Source organism: Balaenoptera acutorostrata, chromosome 3, assembly GCF_949987535.1.
Source record: "Balaenoptera acutorostrata chromosome 3, mBalAcu1.1, whole genome shotgun sequence".
Lineage (NCBI taxonomy): Eukaryota > Metazoa > Chordata > Mammalia > Artiodactyla > Balaenopteridae > Balaenoptera > Balaenoptera acutorostrata.
Window position 1 is genome coordinate 148,076,053 of NC_080066.1, and position 27,591 is coordinate 148,103,643.

General features: G+C 42.7%; 1 protein-coding gene across 3 annotated transcripts in view; it reads right to left on the reverse strand.

Annotated features, from left to right (window-relative positions):
* Positions 1 to 847: 847 nt before the first annotated feature.
* The window catches only part of DCAF5 (DDB1 and CUL4 associated factor 5), a 105,471-nt gene continuing 78,727 nt past the window's right edge, over positions 848 to 27,591 (reverse strand). For all 3 annotated transcript variants that reach the window (XM_057543725.1, XM_057543727.1, XM_057543726.1), the window contains exons 7-9: positions 26,229 to 26,295; positions 10,779 to 10,906; positions 848 to 4,555 (exon numbers count right to left, since the gene is read on the reverse strand). In XM_057543725.1, the coding sequence (XP_057399708.1) occupies positions 2,783 to 4,555; positions 10,779 to 10,906; positions 26,229 to 26,295 (1,968 nt within the window). In that variant the 3' untranslated portion in view covers positions 848 to 2,782. The remainder of the gene's footprint in view (positions 4,556 to 10,778; positions 10,907 to 26,228; positions 26,296 to 27,591) is intronic.

A 27,591-nucleotide genomic window follows, 5' to 3' on the forward strand; every position in this document is an offset into this window, starting at 1 on the left:
CACCTTGACAAACAAGGGACTCCGGGCTTAGTAAATCAAGCGCAGTTGCAACCTTCTTTTGCCCCAAGCCCACTACTCATTTAACTCATTTACCTGTTGTCCTAGAGACATGGGAATCATTTACAAAACCAGGTGGAAAATAAAGTGGAGGGAAGGTTTTATAAATCTGGACCAGCCACTTAAAATTTTATGTACAGGATGCAGGAAAAAAACCATAAGAGGCACTTTTGAATAGTTCATAACCTAATCAGTGCCATCTGCCCTGTTAGTAAAAATACCTATCACGGAAGAATCTGAGGATTAAATGTGCCTCCAAAGTTGGCGCCTCAATTCTGCAAGTTTAGGCGAAGGGACCCTGGAAGTGGTAGTTCCTGCCAGGTTTCCAAGACCATGATCACAGACAGGAGATTTCTGGCAGTGAGAGTGGAATGGCTACAGAGACAAGCATTCCTCAGCCTGCTTCTGTGGGTATGCTGCGGGGCCTATCTCTCGGCAAGCTGAACCTGAGATGTCTCCCAAGGGCGGAAGCCATCCTTGCTAACAATGTCTTTCTTGGATACTAAAGTTGAACCAGAATGAACTTTGACTTCTCTTTGGAGTACCCAAATGAGATAACGGCTCTTAACATGAAAAGACCAAGTTCTGCATTTGGGAACAGTAACTACCAAGTGGCGGAACTTTACTTCTTCTCCAGAAAGATATGCGGATTGTCCTTAGAGAAGTCACAAGTGGCTAGCTACTGACTAGATTAAATAATATAAAACAAAAAGATTGGGAAGGGGAATGCTGACTATGAAGGGGAAGAGAAACACACACTGAGTGATTATATCTTTTTTTTTTTTGTATATAAAGGATTAAAAAATTCCAATTTAATAAATTTTGGAAAAGCAAATGTAAAATGACTTGGGCTTATAAAACCAGAATTTACAATTATCTGTGAATAGTCAAAGACAAATCATAGAACCGTTCTGATTACAGATTAAAGTAATTCTAATGGTTACAGAATCACTTTCCCACTCCCCGGTGAGATTACAGTTGTTAACTTGTAAGCAGCCCCACTGCTACTCACACTCCTCCGTCTCCTCCTCCTAAGACAATGTTTTTACACCCAAGTCACATCACACACACCAGGCACATCTTCCTTTTCACAAAGCTTAGCAAGGTGATATCTCCTTTTGGCTTAGATCAACAACCTTCCTTTATAAATAACCCCCCTTCCCCCAGTGACTAAATGCATCCAAGTCGTCATCCTCCACAGGCTGTCTCCCCTTGGTCCCAGTTCCAGTAGGACGGGTCCTTCCCTAAAAAGAACGCTGGATCAGTGAGGCCACACCAGTCACATGCTAGGTCCTCGCTAAGCCAGTGCCGCTGGTCTCCTAATTGTCTAGCACCTTTGTGCTCAAGAAAGTTGTAGTGTTCTCTCTCTCCCTCATTTCTTCCCAGTATTCTCCTGCCTTTTCATGACATCCACGCCAACAAGGTATCTGTCATCCTAGGTCTTCCTGTCTTGTACAGGCCTTCATTAATAACCAAGTGAGTGTGACCACCACTGCAATGCCGAAAAGCTCCTGGTCTTTTCCCCTCTCAATCTTTATCTACCTTAATGAAACAGCCAGTTGACTCCTCTCTCCGTACTCTCTGCCTCCTAACAGACCTACTCAATAAGAATCTGTTACTTCGAGATGCCTCCTGCTCTGCAAGATCCAGTCAGAACACCACAGTCTCTGTGGACAGCAAGCCTGAGGGAAGATGCCAGTCCCACCAATTCTGACCATTTTGGGTTGAATTAAATGAAGGCAGTACCATACTCTGCTCTTTCCTATACTTCTTCATTAACACACCTATAACATTCACTTTAGTAGTCTGAGCACAAATCTCTTGAGAGCTGTCTTTCCCCTTCTTTCAGTATGCCTAGATGCCACCACATGAGGCCAGGAAGAGCCTGCTGGCTTTCTGAGTCCCTCGCAGGAACTAGCACCTAACTTGTTAAAGTGTTACCCACAACTAGCCATATTTTATGGCCTCCCTACAGTTTGGTATTGCGCCATCGCTCAATTTGCAACCAGTGAAATTTATCAGGGATCTATCTATGTTCTCTCAAATCTGATCTTAAGTGCTAACCTCTCATTAGCATTAAAAACGCTCCACTTTTAGTACATCTACGTTAAACGCTCAATGAAGAAGTGCTACTGAGAAAACATGGAAGATTTCTTTAAGAAAGGAACCATGCTTTCCTTTCCAGCACAGCCAGTGGGCTGAAGGCCTATTTCCATTCTCGTCTCCATTCTTTCCGCATAAATCCACTACTCACTGGCAACACAACCTGATTTAGCAGGCACTCATTATTAAGACCAGAACACCTATGGCATGTAAATGGGGTGAGACGGCAAAAAATACAGATCCATAGATCCTTTCTGATGGAGAATGGAAAGAAAAGTCTGAGACAATGAGCTCACACGTGCCAGCGCACACACACAAGAACAAGTCAAACATCTCAACAAGGATTTACTTTAACAGAATCTGCACAGGTATACTATGCTCAAGTCTTACTAGAAAGGAGTCACTTGGATTTTTTTTCCCTTTCTTAACACAGCACAGCCAACGGCCAGCTAAACATCAGACCCATTGTTGAATAGAAGGGAGCAGCATCAGACACAAAACTTCAGGCCCTGGTTTTATGTGCCTTTAATACTATTTTTCCTTTCCTCTGTGTTCACTAAACAGGATTTAAAAATTTTTATAAAGCTACTTTTCATAGCTTTTTGTTTTCCCTTTGTATTTATCATGTTTTTAATTTCTTCTCTGAGGAGGAATTCTCCGAATCTGTGTCTTCCAATTCGATTCGGTGCCTTTTGAAGCCACTATGGCCATGAACAGCCCTGCTGCTGTCTGTGTCTGGGGGGTCAGTGGGGTCCTCTCTCGTTCCAGCACTGGGGGTCTCACAGGCCATTTCAGACCCACAACAATCTTTGTGTAGAAGCATCCCTGTCAGGGACAAGTTATCACGATCGGTGTCCGAACGTCCTGGGGACGAGCAGGCCACCGCCTCCAGCTCCCCGAAGTTCTGCCCGTTGCTGTGGGGATGAGGGGGCCGGGGGTGTAAGCGCCCATTGTTGTGGTTGGCACAGATGGCTTCGAGGCTCCTCTCCTCACCGTCATCAGACTGGGTCCTCAGACAGTTGCCAGACCCGCTGCTGAGAGCGGAGCCAGATGCCTTGGGGACAGGAGGGGAGGGTGGCTCCTCAGCCCGGCTGCTCAGGGACTTGCTTAGGGCCTTTCCATTGAGCTTCTTGGTCTCAAAAGAGTGTTCTACAGAGCCACCAGTGTTACTCGTGTCCTGAGAGGTGTCCTCTGGTGCCTCAGCCCAAGGGTGACCGCTGGGCTCATGGCCTGGGCCATTGCTGGGATTTATGGCAGAAGTCCCTTCTTTAAAAGCATCCTTGCTGTGGCATTCGGGGGGCAGGTCCTGGTTCCTCTGGGCCATGGCCGTGTTTAGACAGGCTTCCTTACTGGAAGAAGGGGCTGGGTTGTCCTTGTGGCTGGTTCCTGCTCTCCCTTCATCTGCCTCCCCAGACACAAGCGAGCTCTCTCCCTCTTTGTTATTTGAGTAGGAGATATAGGAGTAGCGGAGCCACTTGTAAGCTTTATAAATCTTGCGCTCAACTGACTCTATGTCGGAAGTTGGCGACGCTCGGCTTGGCTGAATCTCCAGAGTGGACGTGTTCCGCTCAGGAGAGGAGGTGGGGGAAGAAGAGAGGTCATCTACTTTGATCTGGGGGTAATCATAGTTGTCTTCTCCAATGCAGGTGTCGGTGGGCTTGGTCGGGGCACCAGGCCTCTCCTCTCGAGGCATCTTCTGCCGGCGCCGCATGGCGTTCCGCTGCCGGGTGGACGCTCGCCGTTCATTCAGCTCCTCCTCGTCCTCGGAGCTGCTGGGGCTGCCGGAGCTGCTGGACTCGTCTTCAGGGCTGGGAGACCGTGGCCGGGGGAAGAGATCTGTGTCCAGTTCAACCTCGCAGGCGTTCTCTTCTGAATCGGACTCGTTGGAAAGGGCCAGGAGGCGCTTGTCCTGGTAGCGCCGCAGGGCAGACAGGCGCTGCTGGCGAGCGGTGGCATCCTCGCACGTGGGCGGTGGCGGAGTTGAAGCCACCACATTTGTGGCAGTGACCCGCAGGGGCCCCAGGTGGAAGGCGCTGTCAGCAGACTCATCCACTGTGGGCGGAGGGGAGCGCGGCAGTGAGGCCGAGGACTCGGAGTCGGTGTAGCCCGAACGCTCGCTGACCCCTGCGTGCAGCTGGAGGATGGTGCTTTCGCTGAGGTCGCTGTCTGAGTCAGAGCTCCAGCCCTCGATCTCGCGACGCACCAGGGAGTCAAAGAAGGCCATCATCCGGGGGTCTTCCTGCACAGACTGGTTGGCGTAGTCGTGGGACAGGCCACTCCCACTGTTCAGCACAAGGCTGATGTACTCTTCGTGGGTATAGAGACAGCGAGAATCATCCTCAATCCGACCGTCCAGATCTCCGGTACATCCTGGCTGCTTGTATGGGCTCCAGATCTGCACAGAAGGCGAAAACGAAACCAATGAGGGTGGATCAGAATGTATTCTATTCTAAAGCTGTCGGCCATAAAGAACACTAAGGCAGAGCTTCCCCAGACCCTCCCCGTCACTGAGCCAGGACTTGCTAACCAACTTTAAAAATACAATCCAGACTGGATTATGTGGGCCACATATGAAAATGGAAGCTTCCAGATTCAAATGTGGGACAAAGCACAGTCTAGGACACAGCATTAGCCTAGTTTCAGGAGACCCAAGTCCTGTCTCTAGGCCCAGGATAAACACACACCCTGTCTGCCACTACCCCTCTTCCCTTTAGCTTCCTCTATTAGTAGCCTGGAAATTACAATAACCCCCTTCATAATCTCAGAGGACAGAGGATGACTTGAAGATTAGCCAATGTGTTCAAAACTCTCAGAAGACTGGAGAGGTACCACTTTTCCAAAGTGAAAAAAGACCCAGCAGTCAGTCCTCTGCGACAGTTAATATTTCAGCCTATAACTCTACTTCTCCCCAACTGCAACATTTCTATTTTTAACTAATGGGAATTGCTTACTGGAGCTTGATAAGAATAGCCAGCTGCCTACACTGCAGTTCCCTCTTGGACATGCAGGCATCAGTTACCCAGAAATCTGGGTTCTCTTAACCAGGAAGCTGCTGGCTTGCTCCCCAACTCTTCTGTTAGCTGCAGGAATAGGTAGGACACACCTTCCAAGACCACAGACCCATCCCTTAATACCCTTCCACTCCATGGTCAGAGACATGGGCGCATAGCCAAAAGGTGGCAGAACTAGGATTCAAACTAAGGTCTGTCTGAATGCAAAAGCCCAACTTTACAAGTTGAATAAGTTATGCAAAAACGATGTTCAAGGTAATTAAGCTGTCACTGCAAATGAGAACGATGAGCTTCACCTGACTGCCAGACTGGTCCAGAGCAGCACAGAGAAGCTCAGTTACATCAGCTGGTAGTCATGGCAACTCAGATGAAATTCCAGATGATTTTCTTGCCCTGACAGGCTGGTGTCTATCTTTAGATGGCACCCAACCCAGAAAACAGTGGCTCCTCATTCCCTATCCTCTATCAAGACAATGGCTTTGTTTTGGCAAAGCTGTCCAAGGACAAATTCGCCTTCTTGTAAGCCCTGTTCCTGAGGCCCTTTCCCTCCGTGCTTTACTTTGATCTCCTGGGAGACAGTGTTTCTTTGGAGGATCCCCAGTTCAACAGGGGCTGAAGAAACCTTCTAGGCTAAGTGTCTTCACCAGTTCCCAACTCAGATTCATTCCTCCTTCAACTTTGTTCCCTGCCCGCAACTCCTCAGGTGTTCTCCCATCTCCAACTTCATAATCTTACCCAGGGGAGTTTTAAGGCAGTGGTTCTCAAACTTTGGCATGCACGTGAATTACCTGAAGAATAATTAAAATGCGGACTCCTGGGACTTGCCTGGTGGCTCAGTGGTTAAGAATCCGCCTGCCAATGCAGGGGACACGGGGTTCGATCCCTGGTCTGGGAAGATCCCACATACCATGGAGCAACTAAGCCAGTGTGCCACAAGTACTGAGCCTGTGCTCTAGAGCCTGCGATCCACAACTACTGAAGCCCGCGCGCCTAGAGCCCGTGCTCCACAACAAAGAGAAGCCACCGCAATGAGAAGCCCGAGCACTACAACGAAGAGTAGCCCCTGTTCGCCGCAACTAGAGAAAGCCTGCACGAGCAACGAAGACCCAACGCAGCCAAAAATTAATTAATTAATTAATTTAAAAAAATCAAGGTGTTTATCTTAAAAAGAAAAAAAAATGCTGACTCCTGAGCCCCACCCTTAGAGATTCTGATTCAGTAAGTCATGGGTAGGTTACCAGGGCTCTGCACTTTTAATTAGCACTCAAGGGGTGAGTAAGTGGGGGTACCAACTTTTAAGAAACACTGGAATATAGTTAGCATAAAATAAGTAGCAGAAAATAAAGGCTTAGTCAATTCCCAAATTGAGCAAGAAGCAATTCCCAAATTCTTTGTGAGACTCAATTTTCGGGAAACATTTAGACCTGGCCTTCAGCAACGGCCCAAGCTGTAAATGACTATCTCTGCAAACAGGTGTCTCTGGGAATAAAAGTTTGGTGGCTTAGAAAAAAACTGAGGAGGGTACTTCCCTGGTGGTCCAGTGGCTAAAGCTCCACGCTCCCAACGCAGGGGGCCCGGGTTTGATCCCCGGTCAGGGACCTAGATCCCACATGCTGCAACTAAGAGTTCGCATGCCGCAACTAAAGATCCCGCCTGTGGCAACAAAGATCCCGCCTGCTGCAACTAAGACTCAGCACAGCCAAATAAATAAATAAATTAATTAATTAATTAATTAATTAAAAAAGAGAGAGACTGAGGGGTCCAATAGGCAAAGCCTTTAGGGTGTTTTGGGGTCTTAGTCTATATTCTGGGCTAAATTTCTCACTCCCCCAGTTTAAAAATGGAAAATGTTACTAACCATGTTGCATAATATGAAATCTATATGTACTTCCCAGAAACTCAGAATTTAACAGAATTACAAAATATTAATGGTGAGATGCTTGCTGGCCCAACTATCCAACAAGCCTAGATTTTAATCTACTACCCAGCCTCCTATATCTTCAGTTCAGCAATGAAAATCAAAATACTGAAAGTTGGCATTTATATGCGCTCTGGAATGTATTAAGCTGAGGTAGACTTTCATTCCTGAAGCTTGAAGTAATGGAACAAAACGCTGGATCAGGAGGCAAGAGTCTTGAATGTGGGTTCCCACACAGCTCTAGTTCGCTGGTAACCGTGGGTGAAGCTCAGTTTCCTTATCTAAACAGTGAAATTAGATGGGTCTCATGCAATCCTAAGATTCAGAGAAAAACAAAAACCCTATCCCAGACGGCCAGTCTTCAGTCCTCAAGGGACTTGCAGCACAGAGCTGTGGGAGCTAGCAGAACAGGTAGGAACCCGAGCCTCACCACTTCACGTGGCCCAGAGCAAATGACTTCATCCTTGAAACCTCTTTTCTCAACTGTAGAAATGAGAATGATAAAATGATATAACGTATACCAAAGCACCAATAACTGTGGTGCTTCCTCCTTCGTTTGGCAACTGAATACCTCAACTAGAAGGTCTTAGACTCATCCTCAAAGAGACTTTTGAACAGCAGAAGCACTGACCACCCCGATTATGTCAGTCCTTCCTCATCCCTAAAATATCAATTTCAAATATTTGTGAAATTGTTTGTTATTTTTCCTACACTGAAAGTCAACAACTCAGAAGTGAACCAATGAAAACACAACTCCCTGTTGCATGTTAAAAGTTTAGCACAAGAGGCTGCTGAGGAAAAGGATGCAGTTCAATTCTTATTCAAAACATCATCGGAATGGAAAGCAATTTAAGTAACAAGTGTTCTGATCTACACAGGTGACCATGACATGCTTGATGTAGCATCTCTAAGCCCTCTTCTCTCTTTGCGCTATTACACTAAATTTAGACATTTGCCCACCTACCAAGAAAAACTACACAGATAGAGACTTAAGCTGTTATTCAGGGATGCTCCACACTCTCTAATCCGATTCCAAGACTTCCTGGGCCCACCTCTGGCCTACTTTCCCAGCCTGACATCTTAGCCCTCCCTTTCTGTGCTCTTTACTTCGGCCAAATGATCATTTTCTAAACTGGTCCTACACTTTGCTGCTTCTGAGCATTTATTCATGAACACACTGCCTGGAATGCAGTAGGTGATCAATAAATATTTATTGATTCAGTGAAATAATTAATTGTCCATCCTCTCTCCTTAGAATGGTCTTCCCATCTTACTCCTTTCTTTTCTTTTGCAGTCTTTTTCCTTCAAAATCTAGCTCAAGTATTACCTACACTGAGATTACCCCAGATGGGGAAAAAAATTTCTCCCTCCCCACACAGCACTGTTTCTATCTCTTATGTACTTACTGCGTTTTTCGTTACTTTTATTTCTTGTCTCTCCTACTGGGTCACCAATTCCTATGGGGACCTGCATTACCTTTCTTTCTTTGTGTTCCTCACAGGGCCTAGCACAAATTGCACACAGTAGGTATGGTTCACAAATACAGGGCGAGTAAATGAATATTGGTCTTTGAGGAAAAAAATGCCAGCATTTGCTCCATCTTGCTCTCTCTTATGTTTAACTACAAAATGAACCCCCTTTTTTGCTAAGTGTGGGCATTCAAGGGGATAGAAGACCTGTTATGGGTGAGAAGAGGCTGGCCCTGACAACAGGGACTCTTCTCCTCCAGGCCAGAAAGGCATCAGTGAAGGACAAGTCAGGGGGAAGGTGGAGTGAGTAGAGAGAGAGGTGGAGAGAGAAAAGCAGGCTGCACTAGAATATGGTGGAATGATGCTCTTTGAGCCACTGATCCTCTCAGAAACAGCAAATAAGAAAGTGACTTTTATTAAAATAGTCAGAAATTGTCAGGCACAGGTAACTTACAAGGCACTCTTAGGTGTCAAGTCACTGTTAGCGTCCTCACTTGACAGATGGGAGACAGACTCGAAGGGCTGCCCAAGGGTACTGACTGTACTGACTTAAGGTTTCAAATGGCTAAACGTGCCTCCTGGTGAGGCAATGTTCAGACCTCACTGGAACCTGGAAGCAGTGAGCTCCATAGTTTAGTCTGAATATTTTCACAGAGAAAATATTTTCTTCTCCTTCTTCTCTGAGAACTTGGCTAGTTTCCAACCTATGACCTTTCGGGTAAGGACTCCAGTTGACTAAACAATAATTGGGGAGACTTATTAGCACAGAAGCATCCCAGAGTGTACAGCCAAGCAAGAATCTCTGTTCTAAAGGAGATGCTCAAGCAGAGCTCCCTGAGAGAATGATGTCAACGGGCCCAGAGAGGACATGCTACTGTGCCAACCCATGAGTCACAGGCTAAAGGAGAAGGGAAACCAATGCAAGGGACGGGCAATGCAATGACTGCCCAAGTGAAGGACTACTGAGATGATCAAACCCAGCAGGGGCATCAGGCTGCCTGCTGCCTTCCCACTAGCATGGTAAATGTGGCAGTACACTGGGAAGAACAAAGAACCGGGCTCTATGCTAGCCTTACCACTAATTAGCTGTATAATTAACCCCAGACAGTAAATTTATAATTTAAACCTCATCCTCTACAAAAGGAAGTCAGTAAAAATGATCTAGAAGTCCTGTTCTAGCCCTGTTTATTTATGGGTAAATAAATGTATGCAATCATGAAAGTCAGCCCTGATCCACAGGACCAATAAAACTAAATAAATGAAGTTGGAATAAGGACAAATAAAAATACTGACCCATACTCCAACATTACATTTTTGATAGCTTCCTCTGCCTCAGACACAAGTTGTATAGTTTTTTGGGTTTTTTTAAAGAATGAAAGAAAATGAAAACTATCAATTTGTTACAAATCAATTTTTACTTTTCCCCTGAAACCTCTGTCAGGTTTTCAATGTCATTTTGGGGGAAAAAAAAGAGAAGTTTTATGTTTTGCTGGGGAGGGGGGGATATCATCTATCCTTATTTAATAGTCAAGTTATCACAGGGTCCTCAAGAATTCATCATTTGTCCTGAACCCTCATTTTCTCAGATGTGGAAAAGGGTTACTAGCGACTGGAATGTGAGTGATGGGCAGCGGGCCATCCTTCCGTGGACGCAGGCCAGGCTGGGTCTCTCAGTTGCAAGCTCTAAAAATATTCCTTGGCAGGGTTAAGTTCATTCAGTCAATGTGCAGTTGATGCAAGTGTTCAGCCTCAATCACAACCACATGCAGTGGTTGATATGCATGTGGTTGTGATATTTTGATATGTCCTGAGACAAGTTAGCTATGGTTCCAGTAGTCACTTAGTTATGAGGACAGCAATTAAGGAAAAGTGCACACAGAGTAACTTTGGGGATGATAGCTTCTTTACCTCCAGATGGGGTTTGGAAAGCAGAATTCATCAGACTCCAGATCAGAGGCCATGGAAATGTAGTGGCATACAGGTAGTATCTGGTTTCAAAGCCTAGTGATTATTTTTAAAAATGGCCCTGAAAGGAGGGTTTTAAAACCACCCTCTTTAACATCAATTTTTCCATATTTTGTAATATGTCAAAATAATTGAGAATTATGATAGACCTTCAGTATGTTTAGCTATGAGGTCCTACATACATTGTTTTTAGTTTCTTCCATTTACGAATTGGCAATAATTTCTCTAAAAGGACAAAAGGGGAAGGTGCCTCACCTTGATGATCTTTTCTACACCAGAAGAGCAGATCATGTAGGTGTGGGGGTTAAATCGGACCTGGTTCACAATAGACCGATGCCCTTTCAGCACCATGAAGGCTCCGTTGACCACCCTACCAATGCCACCTGGGAAGACAGAAGGAAACAAAAATCAAATGACGAAACAGATGGAAGTAAGCAGGTTCCAGTAATGGCAAACAAACAGCTCTGAACCAGAGCCGAGATATTTTATTAACTATACCAGCAGAATGCTTAATCTTACAGATAAAGTTGCTATGGAAAGAAGGAAGATGAAATATCTCTCAGCATATGTGCTCTTACCAAGAGCCTTTATTTAGTCTTTAAGCATTGCCCACGCCCACCCACTGCAATTCCATTGTCAATGAAGCCACAGCCACTTAAAACATTTCTCAAGGTTTTGATCCCCAAGATAGAATCCAAGTGTTACCTTAAAAAAGGCCAGTCATAAGCAAAATGAGACTGAACTGCTTGAGAACAGTTGGCAGCTGAGCCAGGGACATGCAGAACCAGAAGCATGTAATTACTTAAACGTGCAAAAAAATCTCTGATCCAGTTGCCCTCAATTTCTATAATGAAAATAGCAAACAAAACAAACAAACAAAAACCTCTGGGAAAATAATGGAGAAAATCCCTTCTTCACTCTGATAGCAGGGAGAACTAAGCATAAAGAAAGGAGATATGGGTCACTTTCATAATAAGCAGAGCCCAGGTACTGCGAATTAGAGAGCGTGGGCCTGAAATACACCATGTATGGAGGCCACTGATAGAAAGCTGTATCTTAAGGACCATCCTGTAGGCTTTCTTCTTCAATGATGGCGAAAAGTACCAGAGGCCTAGAGAACTTATAGATGAAAATGTCATCATTCATGAACTCGGGACAATCTCAAAGGTTCAGCTTCACTGGTAAGGGCATCACACTCACACAGAACAGATGCACCCAAGTGCTGATTAAGGTCACTTCTGAGCAGCCATCAACAGCTCAGTACACACCAACTGGCAAAAATGTGATGCATACAGACACGAACAAATGACTGCTCACTTATTTAAGCAACGAGTGCCTTCTTAGGCCCTACCAGGAGCCTGGCACCACTAGGGCACAAAGTACCACCACGCACTATCTCAGCGCCACACGCCTCCATCCCAGTCCCAACTCTATCTTGTTCAAACATTTATTCCAGACGTTTCTCGTCTCAGTATCTGGAGGGAAAATGGCCAGAACAACATCCCTTTTCCAGAAATAATCTGGTTCTGCAGAAGGTGTCTTCTGCTTTTGGCCTCCTGACACAGTTCCTCCTTCACCTCTTCTGCCTCATGAAAGATATCCCTCTCTATTGACATGTACACATCTTTCTTATGACAGCAAGAGGTTTCAGACTGTACTGATTTGCTCCTTGGTGGTGCCACCTTGGCTAGCACCAGGCGCTTACTCTACACTGTGAGTGACAAAAATATCCTTTGCCTAAATTTTCCCCCATGTTTGACATTATTAATATTTGAATTATTCAGGATGGATAATGTATTTAGACCCGTTCATATTTCAGCCCAACATCATCATGTTTGCTAATAAACTGTAAAGGAGAAGAAAGTAACTAGGACATAGGTGTGTTTTTATGGAGACAAAGGATCAGGAAAGGTTTAAGCACCAAAGGTAGGCTGCCTTGATGGGAACCCCGAGGCAGCCTGAGTGCACTAGGTTCCTAGGGTGGAGTGGGAGGAGGGGAAGGTAACCTGAGCCTAGTCAAAATAAAAAGACACTTGAGAGAATTAAGGAAAAGGGATCCATGGGAATCTAAAACAGTTGTCTCAATACAGTGATCTCACCACCCCAAGGAGTTCCTTTGGGTGAGTTTCTTTTCTACGTATGGTTGATTCAACAAGTAGCAGTCCTGCTCATGGATCTCTTCTGAATTCTACATTTCCAACATCCTACTCCTATTCATACCCCCGTTGGGGTGGTCACTAGCAAAGAAACTTACGGTTGAACCTAGTACCAATCTCTTGTTTAATCCTTCTGCCTCTAAGAAAAAGAATTTAAGTGACTCAGAGAATTTCAGTGACTTCTTCCAAGTAGCTAGTAAATGGCAGAGCCAGTATTTGAACCAGAGTCTGTTTGGTTTTAATGCCTAATATCGTTCCCTCTGTAACAGTGGCGTTTAAGAGATGAAAATGTTTGAATAGGGGTGGAGTCAAAAGGTCATAACTGATTTCTAAATCCTTCTGGCAGTCATTATACAAGTTGATTTTCTTTCTAAGTCCTAAATTTAAAAGAGGGGAAAAAGAAGATTCTATCCAATGGTATCGTGAGTGCAAACTCTACAGTATCAGCACAGGACATTTCATCACATTGCCAACACTGAATAGTCTATGAGAGTAGAACTGGATCTCTTGCACACCTAGAACCTGGGGTGCAACGCCTGAACTAAAGCAGGAACTTAGTAAAACTAAAGCAGGGGGATTCCCTGGTGGTGCAGTGGTTGAGAATCTGCCTGCCAATGCAGGGGACACGGGTTCAAGCCCTGGTCTGGGAAGATCCCACATGCCGCGGAGCAACTAGGCCCGTGAGCCACAATTACTGAGCCTGCGCGTCTGGAGCCTGTGCTCCGCAACAAGAGAGGCTGCAATAGTGAGAGGCCTGCGCCCCGCGATGAAGACTGGCCCCCACTTGCCGCAACTAGAGAAAGCCCTCACACAGAAACGAAGACCCAACACAGCCATAAAAAAAAAAAAAAAAAAAAAAAAACTAAAGCAGGTATCCATTGTTAAATGGATAGTGTTTCAGGAGAGGGCAATTCTAGAATAAGTACCACCAAAGGAGGACAGATAGAAGGTCTCATGTCTTAAGAATCAGCTACCAGAGAACTAAAGTTTATCAACTTTCTGTCAAAGATGACTTAGAATACAATTATGATAACTTTCAGATCTAAGGAATAACTGAAGGGTATCAATGCTTGAAAATTCAGACCATGGAAAAACTGTTTCTATTGCTCTTTCAAGCACTGTGACTTCATCTGGTTTCTCTTCTTGGCAGCAATTTTTTTTTTTAAATAAATCTATTTATTTTATTTTATTTTATTTATTTTTGGCTGTGTTGGGTCTCCGTTGTTGCATGCGGGCTTCCTCTAGTTGTGGCGAGGGGGGCTACTCTTCATTGCGGTGCGCGGGCTTCTCATTGTGGTGGCTACTCTTGTTGTGGAGCATGGTTTCTAGGCACGCAGGCTTTAGTAGTTGCGGCACACGGGCTCAGTAGTTGTGGCTCGTGGGCTCTAGAGCGCAGGGTCAGTAGTTGTGGTGCACGGACTTAGTTACTCTGCGGCATGTGGGATCTTCCCAGACCAGGACTCGAACCCGTGTTCCCTGCACTGGCAGGCGGATTCTTAACCACTGAGCCACCAGGACGTCCCTCGGCAACAGTTTTAATAAGAGATTATTTCTCCTTCTTCCTACCCAAATGTGTACCCAGAAAATCTGAAAATGAAGAGGAAGTCAACAGAGCCAAGAGACAGAAGGTGAAAACAGGTACAGGAAGAATTATTGCTGTCATCTGTATAAGGTAACCCAGGCTGCGTACACAGAATCATAACAATGAATGGGCTTCAGAGAGGTTCTCTATAGCCCCTCTCCTGGTTTCCAGGTTTCAAGTTTCAAGCTGCTACTGTACAGCTTACATACAATGATTGTTAGAGAATAGATTTTTTTATCAGTTCTGGAGATTTGTATATATCAGATAAATTTCTTTAGTCTGAAATGGCTAATGTCAAGATGCCAATACCAGTAAGACCTTGGGGCCTCCTCTCCTCCATTATCTAACCAGAGCCTGCTCATCAACAGCAGAATCGAGTTGGAAAAAGTTAGGTGGGGAATATTTTTGCCAAGAACTATATAACCTACATAATCTCCCTTCAGGGTCATTCCTCATCTGTGGGTGAGGGGCCTGGTGAGGATCAACCTCACCCATGGTTACTGAGCTGAGTCACAACCTCATCAGTAATAATGGTACCAATGAATAAAATAGTACATATCCAAGAATAAGCACCTTACTCATCCTTGAGCTGTCATTTGTTTATACAGTTCTGTACAAACCAATGGTCATTTCTCTGGACAACTGCTCTGGCTGGCTCAGCCAAACATGTTGGCGTCACTTGGTAGGTTTCTTTTCTCAGTCGAGGTCAAAGTTCCCATATTTCCATCTTTCCTTTGATTCAGAAGGGATGCTAGGGAGGTGGCGAAATGTTTTATCTTATCTGTTCTACTGCAAGACCTCAGAAAAGAAAATGAGCGGGTCATCTCATAAGATTCCAGCATCAGTAACTCACTCACTATCTTGGGATCCCAGGAAACACAAGGGACCCAGAGAAAACACCTTGCTCAGAACCCTGATAAAGACCTTTCTAAAATGCCACAGCCAAATGTTCCCCCAGAGAAGACAAAGCGCTAAGCCTACAAGTCCTCATTCCCCTCTTTTCTTAACTATGCTCCTCTTTTCATAACATTCAGCCAGAGATCTGTCTGCTGAAGCCTCTCAAGAGGGTCAGGACACCACTCCCATTTCTTGCCAACTTCAGTTACTTGTTTCTTGTCAATTTCATTCATTTTAACAAAGTCCTCCAAGAATGAGGATGTTTTCAACTCAAAAGCTAAAAGCAACCTGGTCAGGATTTCTAGATGCCTTGGTTTAACAGGCATCAATCATGCCTGGGAAGTGATCCTCAATGGCACTTGGGACTATAGAACAGGACACTTAAATACTTTTTTTCTGAAATAAACCCCAAATCAACCTGGATAAAATGGCAGTATTGATTTTCTTGTCAGAGTCTTTGGATTTCTACCCCTTCCCTAATAATCCATTAATTAACAGGTAGGACAAACACCTTTGTGAGAATGCGAAGGAGAAACAATGAATAACACAGAGATTAAGGAGGGGGAAGTCTGAAAGCAGTAGTGAGGAACCAGAAACAGGGACTATATGACTGGAAGGGTCTGCTGGAAGATACGAAATTCTGACGGCAGGAGATAAATTTGTGTTTCCAAGAAATAGAGCACTGGCCCTCATGAAGAGGGTAAATATCCCTGATCTTTCAAGATTTATATGCTGATACATCCAAGATAATAAGAAAAGAGTTGGGCATACAAGGACTTAACAAATGATTGTTAAATTGAAATTAGTGGAGAACTGTTAAGAGTGGTATTTTAAAAAACTCAATACTCAGGTAAAAAGACAGATATTGGTATAGGAAATGCTGGAAGCACGGGAAAACTTCATCTGGTAGCTCTAGACTCGAGTAGCAAACAAAAGCCTGCAGAACACACTGATAGGGCAAGATGGGAAGCAAGGACATAAAGGAGTGGTACTACTTTGCAGGGAAAGAAGTCAAAAAATCAGGTAACAACGGTTATTGCAATGATGCAATGAACTTCAAATCTCTGTAATTACCTAGTCCTTCCCTAAGCAATAAGACTTGGGCTTGGTGATATTCACCAAAGAATCCAATGGTTAATTCAGTTCCCATCCTACTCGTCTTATTTGACTTATTAGCAAGATTCAACAGAATTGCCTCCCCTTTGACACACTTTTTTCACTGCCTTCCTAGGATCACCCTCTTTTGGTTTTCCTGCTACCTCACTGGTGACTCCTTGTTGATTTCCTTTTTTTGGCTCTTCTCCCTGGCTTTTTTTGGGGGGGCTACTCAGCACAGCATGCAGGATCTTAGTTCCTCGACCAGGGATTGAACCCATGTCCCCTGCAGTGGAAGTGCAGAGTCTCAACCACTGGACCACCAGGGAAGTCCCTGCCCTGGCTTCTTAACATGAGAATGCCTTAGGGCTCAGTTTTTGGTCCTCTTCTCTTAAACTAGCTATACTTACTTCACTCACTGCTGATCTCAGTCACTGGTGTTCTCATCCAGTCTGTGGCTTTAGATACTACCTATATGATACCAAAAACATTTTAATCTCTAGTCCAGGTCTTTCTTGAACTCCAGACCTCCATACCTCTACAACCAAACTGTTTATTCAACAACTCTACCTGGTTGTTTAAGAGACATCTCAAACTCTACCTGCTCTCCCTTTCTCCCCAATCTAATCTATCAGGAAATCCTGATAGCTTTACTTTTTAAAAAAAATATTTATTTATTTAGGCTGTGCCAGGTTTTAGTTGTGGCACGTGGGATCTTCGCTGCGGCATGCGGGCTTCTTAGTTGCGGCATGCATGCGGCATCTAGTTCCCCGACCAGGGATCGAACCCGGGCCCCTTGCATTGGGAGTGTGGAGTCTTAGCCACTGGACCACCAGGGAAGTACCCCCCACCCCTTTTTGGCTTTACTTTCAAAATATATCTAGACTTCAACCCCTATTACCTTGGTTCAAGCCACCACCACAGCTCACCTGTATGAGAGAATCCTACTAGTACCCCTCATTTCTACCCTTGGCAGCCCCACTCCCGCTATCTACCCTCAACTCAGTAGTCAGAGTGATGCTGTTAAAATAAGTCAGATCATGTCACTCCTCTGCTCAAAATTCTCTAATGGCTCCCCACGTCACTCACAATAAGAGCCTACATGATTGGACACCCCTATACCCCACTTACCTCTATGACTAAGCCCTACTATTCTCCCCTCACGCACATTCTCAATTCAAAACCTTCATACTGGCTCTACCTGAAATGCGCTTATCCCAGATTTCTGCAAGGCTCTCTCACCACTTTGAGGTTTTGTTCAAATGTGACCTTCTCAATGAGGACTAGACTGAATATCCTACCTAAAATTACATTTCCCTGACTCTGTCCCCATACCACTTCCTAGCCCCCTTATTCTGCTCTACTTTTTCTTTTTCCAAAGCACTTCTAACCTTTTAAACATACTATATAATTTACTGTATCTATTGTTAATTGTCTGTTTCCCCTGCTAGAATGTAAGCTCCATGATGGCAGGGCTCTTTTGTTTTTCTGCTGTATCCTAAGCCTCTAGAACAGTGTCTACCTAGCACACGGTAAATTTTCAACAAGTATCTGATGAATGAATGAAAAGGTGTGAGTGTATTAGACTGTGGAATATAAGCATGCAGGAAAGAACCCAATCTCCATTAGTGGGCTTCACCATCCAACATGTGGATTATCCAAGTGTCTCTCTCTATCTTCCTGCTGTCAATTTTGTATGTTTCTTTTATAGTGTTTTGACTATAGTTAAGAGCAGAGAAATAAAGTAGCTAAGATCCTACTTATCCTTCACGGTCCTCTGAAATGCTAATTCCATGAAAACTTTACTGATCCCCAAAATCTCTTCAAGCCCTCCTTAGTTATCTTTTTTTATAGGCTTTGGAATCCATTTTTAAATTTAGTGTGCACATACACACATACCCTTTTCTCATCCCTCTTAGATTGGAAGTTCTTGGAAGGCAAGAAAGTATTTATTTTTCAATCACCCATAGGATTGGCATAATGTTTTATCTAAGGATACTCAGTAAGTGAACAAATTAAAGTATATCTCATTATTTCCTCTGGAACAAGGCTTGAAGCAGAAGGCTAGAGCTGTTATCTACTAAAATGAGGTTTGGTAAGTACCTGTCCAGGCAATTAATCTACTTCATTCCTGACTCCACTGGTAGAATTAATGAGGAGCCATGAGGGGCAAGGGACTCTTTCTTTTCCTCACATATCTAAAAGAGTTGTCCAAACAACCTCTTCGTAATTCCAAAAGGCCCGAGTGAACACTCCCAGGGCTCCAAGTTTCAAACCATAAAGAGAAATACAATCAGGGTACTGACAATACAGAGAGAGCAGTGGCTGCCTCCTGGGGATCCTGTAACCACTTAAGAGTTAAGAAAAGCCAGATGGGGACAGCCATTGTTGTCAGTAAAGCTCAAAGAGCTCCACAGACAGCAACGCTTAATTGTGCAAAAAAAGTCAATTACACTAAGTTCTTCTTTCATCTGTACTTCACATGTGTTTGCAACCAACTACTTGTGGCCAATTAAAAACAGTTGTTCTTCCTATTACATGGGAGGAAAAAGCAGATGCCCAGGCCTAACTCACTGAGAGTAAATGCATGTCTAGAAAAAGGAGGAGAGACAGAGTAGGCACACATATGCAGGCCCATGGAAACGCATTTACAGCTGTTTCCAGCCGACTTCATCAGCCTAAGGGCAGTGGGGGGTGGCTGCAGAGACCTGGCAGTGAAGCTGCATGTTTTCCCCTCTATTCAGGGAAAAGTCTGTCGTATAACTTCCCCCCTCTTAAACTACCGATGAGTCAAGAGCAGCCTTCATGCAAGAAAAACTCAACTGACCATTCAGGAGGGCACCAGATGAGCACCATGGCTTGGTCTCTAAGGAGTTTTTCAGAGGAAAGTTAAAAGGGAGAAAGCTTTTAAAATGAGGAATAGCAACATTTAGTAGCTACTGAGCACCCTCACAATATCCCTAATAAAGTAGATATTACTATTGTTGTTATTGTTTGCATTGTTAATATTCTTATTTTACAGATGAAGAAAGTTTGGCAAGATTAAACAATTTTTCCAAAGCCTCCAACTAAGAGACGAATGCATCAGGAATTTAAACCCAGGCCTACCAACTCTATTACATTATGCTTCTTTCCATAAATAGTAAGGTCTTAGTGTAGAGGCATATCTCAGGGGAAGCAACTCTATCAGTGAAAACCCTAAAGTCCTTTCGAACAAGAATTAGGGAAAAGGGAAGGAGAAGGCCATATGAATATTTTCCAGAGACACCAACCTCTACCAAATGTAAATCCATTACTTCTATTACCTAGGTTACTAGGGAGCAATGCTCTGGAAATTATGGATCTATGGGCATTGATCTTACACACAGCAATAACAATGTCTTACATCTGAAAGCACCTAGTTTTCAGAAAGCCTCCAAGGCTGTTAAATCATCCACGATATGAGGTGGTAGGGTGGGGGGTGGAGGTAGCAATTTTACAGAAGAAACTGAGACTCAAGACAACTGCTGTTATATAACCTGCCTAGAATCACTCAATCACTTGGTTACTGGAAGTACTGGACTTGAATCCAGGTATGATCTTAAGCCTAATGCTCCTTCCCATACACCATACTGGCTCTATACATAACGGCCAGCCTGTTTATTTTATCTTCAGAATTATCACATAGAAACAGATGCTCTTCCTACATACTTCATAGGTGTAAAACATATTCTGATGGGCTTTTTCTTTGCTACAGCAAAATCCCCAGTTCCTTCCTCTGATTTTTAAAGAGGTTTTGAGAAATGAGTTATTCTTTGACATCAACTAAAAAAAATTGATCCTAATCTTCCAGGTAGGAAGTTTTACAGTGGGTATTAGGTCTTACATCTTGAAATGATTTCCTCCGCCCGCTAAGAAGCCCTATGTGAATTACTTAGCCAACTGGCTAATTCTGTGTTGTTTATATAATAAATAAACTTCATCTCTTTGGAGTTTGTGTAGCAAAAAAATTTCTCCAGTGATTGTCAGTCTTTCTGAACAGGAGAATCGAGAAGAAAAAGATGCTCTTGCTTTTGGCTCACACTGAGAAGCACACAGCAGGTATTCAATAAATGCAGACTGCGTGTCATCTGATTATGCCATTAAGGCATATAACAACAAGCCAGATTCCTCCCATAGCCTGCCTCAGTATCTTACTTTCAACTGGCATGAACAGAGAGAGCGAGCTCAGCCTTATTCCAGATTTGTTTAAGTCAAAATGGCAGTAGATTAGATGAGGAATTTCCTGACAGACTTTTCGTTATCTAAGCATTCAAAGCTAGAACTCAAGGCCACATTTAGCCCTTTTATGTTATGCTTGGCTTGTTGAACCTTTCTAAATGTTTTTAAAAACTATGAATTGCCAACATTTAAAAATAGAGAGCTTACTTATAAGAACTTTCTAATCACTGGAGTTGCCCTGGGGCAACAAGCACCCTATCATGGGGGGCAACCTAGCAGAGGGTTTAAGTTATTCCTAAATAAAAGTGTACTTTAATATATGTAAGTTATAACTAAAAAAAAAATTATTGTGGGGATATGTATGTGAACAGAAAATTCTACAGACCACTGATCTGGGCTAAATACGTGCAGTATGTGAATGCCTCTGCTGGGATATCATGTTTTCATTTTTATTCATTTAAGAAATTTTATTTCATCAATGTTTATTCACTAATTTTTTTTTCTTTTTTCATCAAGGGGTATAAAAAGGATACAGAAAACAGCATAAAAAGTATAGCTTAATGAAGTTTTTTAAGGTGAACACCTGTATAACCAACACCCAGGTCTCAAGAAATGGAATTTTTCCTGGCCATTCAGAGGCCTCTATGTGCTTCATTCCTATTATAACCCCTTCCCTCCCCTAAAGAAATCATTATCCTGACTTGTACATTAATCACTTCCCTGCTTTTTAAAATAATTTTATTCATCCAAGTATGCATTCCTAAATACTTTATTTATTCTTGGGTCACACCGTGCAGCTTGTGGGATCTTAGTTCCCTGACCAGGGATCGAACCTGGGCCTTCGGCAGTGAAAACTCGGAGTCCTAACCACTGGACTGCCAGGGAATTCCCTTCTAAATACTTTAGTTTTGCCTGTTTTTTGTTTTAATATCTTTTGGGTTTCTTATACAATAGATTTTCTCCTGTCCATCCTTCCTTTTCTCATCAAAATGTAAATACTTGTTGAAGAACACAGATCATTTGACCTATAGTTTCCGACAGTCTGGACTTTATGGATTGTATCCTCACAACGTAGTACAGGACACTCCTCTGTCCTCCGTGCTACCTGCAAACTGAAAGCTGGATCCTGAGGTCTGATTAGATTCAGGGTTGTTTTATTTTGCAAGACCCTAGGCACCATGGTGTTTCTTCATCAGGAGACTCTTAATGTCTAGTTGCCTTTCTTTTTGTGATGTGAACAGCTGTAGATGCTCAATGTTTAGAGGCATTAATTCACTGAGGGCTGCTAAGTGATTTTATTAAAATTCTATAATTTCTTTTTTCTAAAATGTCTTTTATTTTACCTATATTTTTGAAAGATATTTTCCCTGGATTCTAGGTTCCCTAGAATTCTAGGTTGGCAGGTTTTAATTCTTTAAGCACTTTAGAGATATCATTCTATTATATTCTGGCTTCCATAATTTGACCATCAATCTTATTGTTGCTTATTTACAGGTAATTTGTCCATTTTCTCAGACTGTTTTTGGGCTTTTTCTCATTATCTTTCATTTTCAATAGTTTGACATGATATGCCTAGGTGTGTTGTATTTATTCTGCTTGTGGTTACTGAGTTTCTTGAATCTGAGAATTGGCATATTTCATTTGTTCTGGAAACTTTCAGCCATTATCTCTTCATATATTGCTCTGCTTCACTTTCTCTCTCTTATTCTTCTGGGATTTCAATTTCATACATGTTAGATCACCTGTGTCCCACTTGTCTCTTACACTCTCTGTTTTGCTTTTTCCATTCTCCATTCTCATCATCGTCCTTCAGTTTGAATGTCTTTTATTGACCTGTCTTCTATTCATCAAGCCTGTCCTTTCAAGGTTAAAGAAATCCAAAAAATTCTTGGTTTCAGACATATTTTTCAGTTCTACATGATTTTTTTTTCTAGACAGATTCCAATTCTCTGTTGAAATTCTCCATCTTTTTATCCATTTTGTCCATCCCTCATTTCTATTTTATCACATTTACAATATTTCAAGTTCCTGACTGTTTGACTTCAATATTTAGATAATATTGTGGGTTGGCTTCTTTTGATTACTGACCACATTTTCATGTCTCATCATTTTTTATTGTATGCTGGACATTGAGGATAAAGAACCATGGAGATTTCTATGGACTGAACTGTGTCTCTTGCAAATTCATATGTTGAAGCCCCAACCCCCAGTGTGACTATTTGGAGAGAGGGGCTTTAAGGAGATAATTAAGGTTAAACAAAGTCATAAGGGAAGGACTCTAATCCAATAAGACTGATGTCCTCATAAGAAGAGGAAGGGACACCAGCGATGTGTGTACACAGAGAAAAGGCCACGTGAGAACACAATGAGGAGGCAGTCATCTGCAAGCCAAAGGAGAGAGGCCTCAGGAGAAATCAAACTTGTCAGAACCTTGATCTTGGATATCTAGCCTCCAGAACTGTGAGAAAATATGTTTCTGGTGTTTACAGTCTGTGGGATTTTGTTATGGGAGCCCTAGCAAACTAACACAGAGATGAAGGCCGTTTCCTCCATATGACATTTACCCATTCCACTCTTGAGAAAAGAAGGGGCTGATCACCCTCAATCCAATCAGAAGGAACCAGGTCAGCGCTGGGTTGAATAAGTCTACTTCTTCTTTTTTAAAAAATATTTACTTGAAAAAAAAAATTTGTTTATTTGGCTGCATCGGTTCTTAGCTGCGGCATGCGCGATCTTCGTTGCGGCATGCGGGATCTTTTGTTGTGGCACAAGGGCTTCTCTCTAGTTGTGGCACGGTGGCTCTTTAGTTGTGGTGTGTGGGCTTAGTTGCCCCGCGGCATGTGGGATCTTAGTTCCCTGACCAGGGACTGAACCCGCGTCCCCTGCATTGGAAGGCGGATTCTCAACTGCTGGACCACCAGGGAAGTCCCAAGTCTACTTCTGGTTTCAAATGTCTCAAAGGCAAGACCTGTAGGGTGCTTGTTGCAGATCTCTTCCACTAATGGAAGTTCGTGTCCTACTTACGTACCAGGAGATTGTAGGATATTACACTTGGCCTTTCTGGCACAGCTCCATCCTCAAGTGTAGCCCTTTTGGGCTTTTGATGGAGAGCCTGTCAAACCTCTGTTCTCTGCTCTGAACATTCTGTTCTTTGGAGGTTTTAATCTTACCTCTTTATCATCCTTTCCCAAGTAGGTTCAAAAGGCCCTGTGGAGCAGGACCCTCCCACTAGGGGAACTTTGTCTCCTAAGCACTGTACACTGTGGGCATTTCATTTTGCTTTCCAGCTTAGCCCCCTAGCTCCTAGGGCAACCCCAGCACCCAGCAAATGTCCTATAGGGAAGACTGGTCATGTGTTTGAGGTTCCTCTAGAATCCAGCCTATCCTATCAATGCATGTGGCCATCGAAAACTCTGATTTCTTTTGACCCTGGTAGAGTCTGTCCATGGCAGCCCAAACTACAGCCTGGGCACAGATGCCCTCAGGAAAGAACACGGCCAGCACCTTCTGCTCAGTTAGGAAGGGCTCTTCCTTCTTCTGAACTTTAGTTCTCCTCACACACTTTGTAACCACAGCTCTCTGACATCTTTAAAAATATGGCTTTTGTAATTTGACTTTTGTACTTATTGCAATGGGAGCTACCTGCTGCATCCGACATGGAATCTGACATCTAACAATTTATTTTTTAATAGAAATTTTACATCATTCCTTTTTTCCTCCTTGAAATAATATTTCTACTTTACCTACCTCCTCCCAGATTTCAACCTAATATATTTTAATGAAAATCTATCATAGTTTCACCAATAAAAATATAATTACAAATTTAAAATTTTCTTTATTTACTGTGACTGTAAGGCTCTAAGTGTTAACATTTTTGTATTGGATTTGAGTTACCATTACAATACTTACTGGAACACAACTGATCAAAACAGATATACTTTTAATGTTTTATAAAAACCAATTATTATAAAAAGGAGAAATTTATTGTAAGTGCATAAGAAGATAAGGTAGAAGATGGTGGAGGGTTGGGTTACAGCCCTATGATTAAAGGATACTTCAGCTTTTTTGGCACCTTAGAGGTTTTTACATCTTAAGGGCAATGCACCATGCCAAGGTTCAAGTGGCCACAAATTTCTGGAGTACTTCCGATTTTCTGGTGTTTTTTGTTTGTCTGCTTGTTTGTCTGTTTTTCTGAAAAGTGGGGGAAGGACAAAGGGAAAAGGGGAGGTGGGAAAAGACGATACATATGGAATTTGAGAATCTAGAAATGGATTCCTTTAAACCAGCTGTGCCTATACAGTCCTTGGAAGGTCCAGGCACCTATTTCCCAGTTTTGATACTGGAATCCTAAATCAGCTATGAGGGTCCCTGCCAACCCAGAGATTGCATACCCATCTACATATAAAGACAGCCTAACAGTGGCCCGTACGTACCCTAAGTCAGCACAGAAATCAGCAGGAGGTGAAAAAAATCTACAATACTACTGCTAATTCTTCCCCTTTCTCTCAATACAAACATGAAAAAGATTCCAGAGAACAGTCCTGGGGGAGGGGATGATCCACTTTCTGTTTTAAAAGCCACATTGACTTAATAATGAAAAGCTTTTCAAGATCAGGTAAAAGATACAATTAAGCCCAAAGATTATTTCTCAGCTAATCAATCTAGGACTTACGGGGGTGGAAGACTTAATACAGAACTATCTCTAGTGCTGGAACATCACTTTTTGTTCAGATAGACTGTTGCTGTCCCCTCTGGTTGTGCTTCAAAGGTAAGATGCTTCACTCATGCTTTCCAAATTCCAGAAGGGGAAAAAGGCCTTTTGTAACTTGTTTAGTAACCAGACCACAGCAACAGGATAGTTTCCAAAAGTAAGCCTCAACAAGTTTTGAAAGGCAGATGTTAGGTAACAATATTGTTAATTCAGCAATAGGCAAGCCAACAACTTTCCTAAACTCTGAGCACTAGACACATTTTGTGTAATATAATCAGCACAGTCCTCTATTACTTTCCTGATGGCCACTTTCCAGTTTGATGCCATGTATCACCTGGAGCAGATGGCTGTATTGAGCTGTCCTGAGAACAAAAAATAGACATTTTTCTACCAGTAGGAAGCAACCAGTGTAACACTCATCTGAGCACGTGAAGACACTATTATCAAGAATGAAGAATGGTCTGTGCTGCCTGAAAGCTCAGATGGCCTAGATCCAAATTTATGGAAAGCAGCAGGCTCTTTTTCAGAATACATCTAGAGCAAAAGCAGAAATATTTCTTCCTAATTTCTCTCATGTCTGGGGTTAGCCAAACTCCAGGGAATACATCTGTCCATCAACAAAGAAAGTTTCCCTTTACCTAACATCACCAGGGAGGCTAAAAGAAAGGCAGAGGCCCTAACAACTGTTTGTAGAGTAATAAGCAGGAATGTGCACATGAATAATAAAGGAAAAGCATGTAAAAAGCAAGGTAATAATACTCCAAGTGTGAAACAGGAGAGAGGAAAATGGACATAAAGGAGATCTATGAAGTCTAAAGAAAAGTTCTTAGGAGGAAAAAAGTCTGAGCATGATTATGTCAGATAAGGGTATGCATGAAGGTTATAGCTAAATCTGGCTTCTAATTTTTATTTCAAAATTTACTTTGGTCACTTTCCAAAAGATTTTTTGTATTAAAAGAGAAATATCTTCCTCTACTGCTACAGATCTGCCCTTACAGGGCACAGCGCGCAGGAGGTCAATAGAGCCAACGTTAGCAGCAGGTTCATACTCGGGATACACTCACCTGCTTCTGGATCTGCAGGAATTCTCCACATGTACAGGTTGAAGTCATCAGAGCCTGAAAGGATATACTGTTGGGACAAAAAAAAAAAAATCTATTTATTACTTATGTATTGATTGATTATCTACCTATCTATCTATACAGAAAAAGGTTTTTAAAAAATAAACAAGATAAATGTACATATATTCACTCGTAAGGCACCACACAGCAAACACTCTCTTAAAAGTATTTGCAAATCAAAAGGCTAATTGGCTAAAACTTGGCAACAACCAACCAACCTGATTTAAAAATGGGCAAAGGACTTGAATAGACATTTCTCCAAAGAAAATATACAAATGGCCAATAATGTGGAAAGATGCTTAACATCACTGATCATTATGGCAATGAAGATGAAAACCACAACGCGGTACCACTTCACACCCATTAGGATGGCGATTACCAAAAGCAAACAAACAGAAAACAAGTGTTGGTGAGGAGGTGGAGAAGTTGGCACCCACTGCGCATTGCTGGTGGGACTGCATAATGGTGCAGCCACTGTGGAACACAGTATGGAGGTTCTTCAAAAAGTTAAACATAGAACTACCATATAACCCAGAAATTCTACTCCTAGGTATATATCAAAGAATTGAAAGCAGGGACTAGAGATATCTGTACACCAATGTTCAGAGAAGAAGGCTCACAACAGCCAAACAATCTAAATGTCCATCAATGGATGAACAGATAAATAAAATGTGGTTTATCCATACAATGGAATTCCATACAATGGAATACTATTCAGCATTAAAAAGGAAATTCGGACACATGCTACAACATGGGTAAAACTTGAAGACATTATGCTAAGTGAAATAAGCCATATACAAAAAGACAAATGTTATATGATTCAACTTACATGAGGAACCAAGAGTAGTCAAATTCATAGAGACAGAAAGCAGAATGGTAGTTGCTAAGGACTGGGGGGAAGGGAGAAATGGGCAGCTACTGTTCAATGAGTATAGGGTTTCACTTTGGGAAGATGAAAAAGTTCTGGAGATGGACAGTTGTGATAGTTACACAACAATGTGAATGTATTTAATGCCACAAAGCTGTACACTTTAAAATGGTTTTAGTGGTAAGTTTAATGTTATGTATATTTTACCACAATTTTTCAAAAAAAATTCTTTTGAATTTTTGAATTTTATTTTATTTTTTTATACAGCAGGTTCTTATTATTCATTTTATACATATTAGTGTATATATGTCAATGCCAGTCTCCCAATTCACCACACCACCACCCTCGCCCCAGCCCGCCACTTTCTCCCCTTGGTGTCCATACGTTTGTTCTCTACATCTGTGTCTCAATTTCTGCCCTGCAAACCGGTTCAACTGT